At 32.2% G+C, this 6,873-nt stretch overlaps 1 protein-coding gene and 1 long non-coding RNA gene across 2 annotated transcripts; both read left to right on the forward strand.

Moving 5' to 3' along the window:
- Positions 1 to 742: 742 nt before the first annotated feature.
- LOC142523727 (increased DNA methylation 1-like) lies at positions 743 to 2,478 on the forward strand. The gene is made up of 5 exons (XM_075627461.1): positions 743 to 1,253; positions 1,368 to 1,471; positions 1,779 to 1,887; positions 2,019 to 2,113; positions 2,233 to 2,478. The coding sequence occupies exons 1-5, from the start codon at positions 743 to 745 to the stop codon at positions 2,476 to 2,478; spliced, it is 1,065 nt and encodes a 354-aa protein (XP_075483576.1).
- A 276-nt stretch (positions 2,479 to 2,754) lies between these two features.
- On the forward strand, positions 2,755 to 3,373 carry LOC142525150 (uncharacterized). Its single transcript, XR_012815034.1, has 3 exons — positions 2,755 to 2,862; positions 2,959 to 3,058; positions 3,245 to 3,373. It is a non-coding gene; the product is annotated as an uncharacterized LOC142525150 (long non-coding RNA).
- The last annotated feature ends 3,500 nt before the right edge of the window (positions 3,374 to 6,873 follow it).

Consider the following 6,873-nt stretch of genomic DNA (forward strand, 5'->3'; position numbering starts at 1 on the left):
GCAAAAAATTACAGAAAAAGAACATCGACTCGAACCTATGACCAATCGAATGCACGGTATAAATCTTCGAATGGATGTATAAGTAGAAATTTTTTCAGAAAACCCTACTTAGAACGAGGAAAAGGTAGCGGCGGAGCGACGAGTGCATATTCAAAGTTGCATAAAGATCTTAAGTTCGTCGATTTATATGCAAAAAACTACAGATCTGTAGCTGTATCCTGTGAATTGATGCATGAGTAATCGGAACTTTTTTGAGAGACCCTAACTAGAACGAGCAGAAGATTAGTTCCTTAATTTATTTGTAGAAGATCTGTTGAAATTTTTCAGAAAACCAGCAAGGAGAACATCGCAACTGACTTTGACAAGTGTGTTTTTAAAAGGGTATAAAGATTAGTTTCTCAATTTATCAGAAATTACATTTTTTTTACTATACATAACTTGGATTTTTTTTTTCTCTGGAATATTAATTAGGACAAGAAAACCTAAGTAGATCTACGAGAAGGTTGCAGAAGGCTCTGACGAGTCTAATATATATAGATTGAGCAAGAGATACAACATCGGAGGGGTCGTCCGTGCTTGTTCTCCGGCGAGATCCAGAGGGCCTGAACCGACGGACAAGGAAAGCCAACATAATCGGTAATTCTTAGGGTGTCTAGTGAGGTTTGAGTTGGCAAATCAAACTCTTTAACTAACCTAATTAATTACATTGATTTGAAAAGCCTGAGACAAAAGATCCATCCAAATGGAAAATCATCAAAATGCAAGATGTTTGAAATCAACAGGAGCAGAAGGCGAAGCACGAGGAATAGGGGAGAGAGGAAGAAGAAGAGGAAGAGAGCCGGAGAGGGACATGAATCAACAGGATCCATGGCTTCAGAATTTAGGGTTTTCTACCACAAGGAAAAGAAGTTCACTGGACAAGCTGGAGACCAAAAGAGCAATGAAGCCCACCATACTCTCTTGGCTGATCGACACGAATACAGTCCAAGAAAATGCAGCAGTCTTCCCATTCGACGAGATGGATAAACGAGGAATGATGAAGAGGGAGGGAATTTTGTGTGCTTGCTGCAACAATGTCTTCACTGCTGCAGAGTTTCTAGTTCATAGTGGGAGAAATGGCGATAAACCTTACGAAAACATATATGTTGCACGCACGCAAGCTTCGTTGCTATCTTATCTGGTTGAAGCTTGGAACAAGCGCAGAGAATCCGAATGCCATAGATTTAACATGATTGAGACTGAGAGTACTGCAGGTGAATGAATCTTGTTTAATTTTCCTCATATTTTTTAAGGTTTAATGTTGATTAACGAGACCATAGAAATGAGAATAGTTTAACGAAACTATCCATTTTGATTTTATTTTGTAGGTGATGTGTATGATGATGCTTGTATGATTTGTGCTGACGGAGGGGATCTGATGTGCTGTGAGCAATGTAATTCTACTTATCATCAAGCATGCATGGACATGGAGGTAGATATTTAGTGATTTCTATAGTAAAAGATTATTATTTTTTATATGTTTGAAATAATAATAAATATCTCATTTTGCTATAAATTCTAAAGTTCGACATACAAGAATGAGAAAATCATGACCTAGTTTATAATATGAACCTAGTTTGTTCGATTGATTCACTATTAATTTTGAGTTAATTAAGAATATTACAGAAAATATTAATTTATCTCGACATTATAAACGATATTTTTTTAGGTACCATTATTTTTTTTTTAAAAAAAAAAACTTATAAGAGCATAATTGAGCAAACACATATCGTTTCCAGGAAGTTCCAGCAGGTTCATGGTATTGCCCATATTGTGTGTGCAAATTTTGTGCAAACCCCGCAAATGAGGATGATTATTTACTCACTTGTCCTCAGTGTGAGAAAAAATGTATGTTATCTAACTTTCTCAACTTTTATTTTTTGCTATATGATGTATATATTTCCTTTTTATGGTTATCACACACACACACAAAAACACAGAGCTAAGTAGAAAATTTATGAGTTTGCTATTTTGTACAGATGATTGGGAATGCCATTATGGGATGCAAGAGCAGAGAAACATTGATCTTAATGTCATCCCACCCAGTCCATTTTGTGACAGAAGCTGCAAAGAGGTATTTGATTCAAATTTACTATATATAACTCGATTAGAAGTGATTTAATTCGAGTGTGATACTTAGGTTTTTATTTCAAGATTTCACATTAATGGATCTACGAATTCGGGTTTTTGAAGGTATATGATAAGTTGTCAAGAGACATGGTTGGCCAAAGAAATGAGCTAGATGAAGGGTTTTCTTGGACTCTACTACATCAAATGAGTGATGGGTTTGGAATGTATATTGAGGACACATACTTGAGAACAATGTGTCACTCCAAACTTGGGGTTGCGAGAAGACTAATGGAAGAATGCTTTGAGATAATAAAAGATAGGCACACAAGAATTAAAGTGATTCCTAGTGTTGTCTACAATTGTGGGTAAGAAATTAATATTTAATATATATAATATATTTAAATTGTAAAAATAACTTTTTAAGAACATTTTTTTTAATCATCAATTTCACATATTATTCATAAAAAATTGGAACGTATTGTGAGCATAGATTCTTTCTTGTGCTAGCAATGGAAAAAAAAAACTTGGATATGGCAAGTATCAACTCATTTACTTCATTCTTTTTTGAAAAACAAATCATCTTCTAGTATAACAAATTAAAGCTAAAATATAAATTTCATTTGTTTAATTTTTGTATGTTTTTATAAACAAGCTTTTAATTTGCAGATCAAATTTTAAGCGTGTGGATTTTAGAGGCTTCTACACGGCTGTTCTTGAAAAGGATGATGAGATTATTACCGTCGCGTCTCTCAGGTAGAAGGATTTGTTGTACTCAATTAATTTATTGTTGTTGGTTGTGCAAACAATGTGCTGATTTTAATCAGTTTAGCACTTGTTTACTTTTTGTAGAATCCATGGGACAAAGCTTGCCGAGATGCCTTTCATTGCCACAAGTGAGGTACACAGGTGCAAAGGAATGTGCAAGAAGTTAATGGTTGCTATTGAATCTGTAAGTTTACCATAATGTTCATATTTCAAAAGTCATATTTGCAACTTTGAACTCGGCGTAATCGATCAAAATATGGTGTTTTAAACTACTGTATGATTTAAAACTTGTTCCATTACCGCAAAATCAATTGTGTGATTATTTTTATAGATTATAAAAATGTTATTAATTAAATTTGTGGATTTGCAGGCACTTTACCATCTTAATGTAGAAAATCTTGTTATTCCTTCTGTACCTGAGAGGACTAACAACTGGATACAAGGATATGGATTCCACCACCTTCATGCATCCATGAAAAGGGAAATAATGCTTCACAACACTCTTACATTTCACGACTCCATTAGACTACAGAAAATTTTAAAGCCGCCACGGATACAGCACGGAGCTTGTTCCAGTCGGGACCATGGTGGGTTGGTGGATAGATCCAAAGCCAAGTCTACCTTTTTGGATTGGATTCTCAAGCCATCTAGATAGGGATGGGGTAGAGTCATGGTGTAAGTGTTGAAAGAGCACATAAATTTATTCTTACCTTAATTATACAGTTTTATGTGATTTTACCATTATTTCTCAAGCCATATACATGTTTTTTTTTTTCATTTTTAATGTATTATTATTAAACATTGTATTTTATTTTTAGAATTATTTTAGCATGTGTCTACTCCTTCTATTTGTAACTTAACAACAATTATCATATCGATTCATCTTCAACCAAAAATTCTATTATAGCACAGATTTCGCACTGAAATAGCACACTTTGCACGCACACTAAAAATAAAATTAATTTTTAATCTATTTACTTCAAACTATACTATAAAAAATATTATTAAAATAATCTTTATTAGTTCTATCAAATATCTATATATAACTTTATATAATTAGATATAAAAAAAAAATTAAGTCGCCTGTGTACGTAATTCTATCATTAATTCAAATAATTACTATTATGATCGATTTACATAGTTAATTTAATTTTTTTTTACTTGAATTTATATTAATTATAGATTACAATAAACTAGACAATAAATATACAAATTATAAAATTAATTTTTTTCTATAAATGACGATTTTTTTTGTAGTACAAATGAAAAAAATAAATAAAAAAGAGAGTACGTACCAAGGAAATATTGACGCAGTTCTGGATCGAGAAGTATTTTTGAAACTAGCTGCATGTTATCATCCTTTTTATGTATATGGCCAAATATAAAATCTCAGAATTATTTCTCTTACCTCAATTAAATTTGTGTACAAACTTACTCTCAAACAAAATGCATGCACATTGTATGCATCTACCTTTGCCATTTCTAACTCAAACATAACTTTATTGACATATATAATATACTTAAATTATTTGGCGTCGTGCTAAATTTCTAAACCATCTTCAATATATAAATAAATAAATAAATAAATAAATAAATAAATATATATATATATATATTGCAAGTTAATTACTATTTGTTATTAATACTTTCAGTTACAATTTTATTCATTTCAATGAATTTGTACATAATTCAATGCAAGATGTCAACATAATTACTGTTACATAGAAATTTTTTTACTGCAATCGGAATTTTCCAAAATCTTACGCGACATAATTAGTATAATAAATTTCAAGGCCACAATAGTTTTGTAAGAAGATGACAATGATAAAAGCAACGTTAGTTTAATTAGTTTCTCAAAACATAAACGAAAATATATATTTATAATTTCATAATTATTTCTTAAAAAGACATTTCAACTAACTTGCAAATCACAAGATGCACTTATTACTTTACGTTTCATTATATTTTAGATTTGTCTTTGTCCACACAATTGAGTACTTGCCTCAAAAGGATTGCATTAAATGTTAAGCCCTAAGCCACTTCAGTCACAACTGATTTTGCAACTCATACATTTTTCCACTAAAATAAAAATACTTATCCAAGTATCGACTATCTTGGAGAACCTTTGATTCTAATTCACTATAACATGGAATTCTCTTCACAAATCATCATTCTTAGCCAACAGATTGATTTTAACCATAAGGTTGTCAAGTTCCTTTAGCTGCATACAACTAGAGTCACTTGACTAGTCTTTTAAACTTTTCTTTTCTGCTTTACTTTCTCGAATAACTGTGATAATTTTTTGAATGCATCTACCATGTCATGTAGTGCATTGAAGTGATAAGATCCTCACATGTAAATTCATCTGAGCTAAAATAAAATACATCATCATCTACAATATTCAGCTTAACATCAACCATCAAATAATGGACTTGCTTTTCCTCGCTCTCGCTGGATGAGGTCTCCGACCTAGATAACTCTGAATATTTTTCTGCCCACTTGCTTTTTATCTCCTCAATAACAAGAATTTTCTGGTATTTCTTTTTGAATGACCTCTTATCATCCCTAGATCTCATATTCTCGAAGGAATTCTTCTCATCTTTCTTGGGTATGTTACATTCGAAAATAAAATTACCCTTTTTTCCACAATTAAAAAATGTTTGATTATCATCAATTTGATCCTTTTTAGGATGAGAATTAAACTTAAATTGATTTTTCCTCGTAAATTTTACAAAATTTCTTAACAAAAAGAGACATAGCCCCATTTATTATCTGGTCAGCAGATTTCCTTTTTGATGACTCTTCACCAGTATTGGATACATGAGCAATGGTAGCCAGTGCTTTGGTTGGTTGAGGTTAGAAGGATCTTCCTCGATAGTGATGAACAGCTCGACTTCATAAGCTTTAAGATCAACAAAGAGATCATGTATCCCGAGCTTGTTAAGGTCTTTGCATGTAATGACCAGAATCCTTATTTTTAATGAAGTACTGATTAAGATATGATTAAAGGGTTGTTAAATAAGCATTATTAAGCAATTGATAATTCGAGATTAATCTGTTGGGATCTATCAAATTTAAAACAGACAGCTCAATCTACTTCAGATTACATTATCCCGAGAAATCCAACTAGACAAATGATATTCTAACATGTGGTAGATAAGATTGATTTAGATTTTCTGAACTAGTCCAGATGCAGCCAATAAATGAAAGCTGATTTCATTTGTTTCCTTCACCGCTACCTTCGCCGCTCTCTCTCTCTCTCTTGATTTCCAGCCATATGTCTTAGAGATTCTAGCTAGTTTCTAGGCCAGTTTGGTGTCGAGCAGTTTCGGAGCAAGTTTCGACTCGAGAAGGGGTCGGTGAACTGGGACGCAGATCGAGACGTCATCAGCGGGCTGACTACTGACGTTGGTATAATCCTAAAGCCATAATTAGTGATTTAAGGATCATTAGAAAGAACTTTGAATGTTTTGCATGCTTATTAGGCTGTTTAATAGTGGCTCGGATAAGGGCGCTACATTGCAATCCCTCTTGGTTAATGTCTTGACATCACATTCCTTGAGCAAAACTCACATAACCTTCTATGCAAGTTCACAGTTAGAATATTATGTTCTAAGAGCAGCAAGTTCAAAAACAATGCCATTTAATCTTTCATAGGTTTCATTTTTTAACTATCAAATTTTCGTATAGCAACAATGAGTTTATTCTTTTTAGTTTGATCATCTTCTTCACACAACTGTGTCAGTTTTTCCCATTTTTCTTTTGCAGTTGTACACTGAAAAGTCCACTACTCTTTTTTCTTTAAAATGTACTAAATTTTTTTTTCTAATTCATTCGGCCGAACCACATAACATATATATAAAAATATATTGCACCATTTAAAAATAAATTCTCCAACTAATTATTTGAAAATTCAAAATAACGTAATTCAAAACATGAATCGTAAATCGTTAACCAAATCCCAAAACTAGCATTTTTCAAAATAAAGTATAATCTCTT

Source organism: Primulina tabacum, chromosome 14 (genome assembly GCF_025594145.1).
Source record: "Primulina tabacum isolate GXHZ01 chromosome 14, ASM2559414v2, whole genome shotgun sequence".
Taxonomy (NCBI): Eukaryota; Viridiplantae; Streptophyta; class Magnoliopsida; order Lamiales; family Gesneriaceae; genus Primulina; species Primulina tabacum.

What these genes read in the sequence shown, in the direction of transcription:
- LOC142523727 (XM_075627461.1), top strand. Translation starts at nt 743, where the DNA reads ATGGAAAATCATCAAAATGCAAGATGTTTGAAATCAACAGGAGCAGAA. An exon ending in TGAGACTGAGAGTACTGCAG is followed by an intron (nt 1,254 to 1,367) that starts GTGAATGAATCT and finishes TTTATTTTGTAG; the next exon opens with GTGATGTGTATGATGATGCT. An exon ending in AAGCATGCATGGACATGGAG is followed by an intron (nt 1,472 to 1,778) that starts GTAGATATTTAG and finishes TATCGTTTCCAG; the next exon opens with GAAGTTCCAGCAGGTTCATG.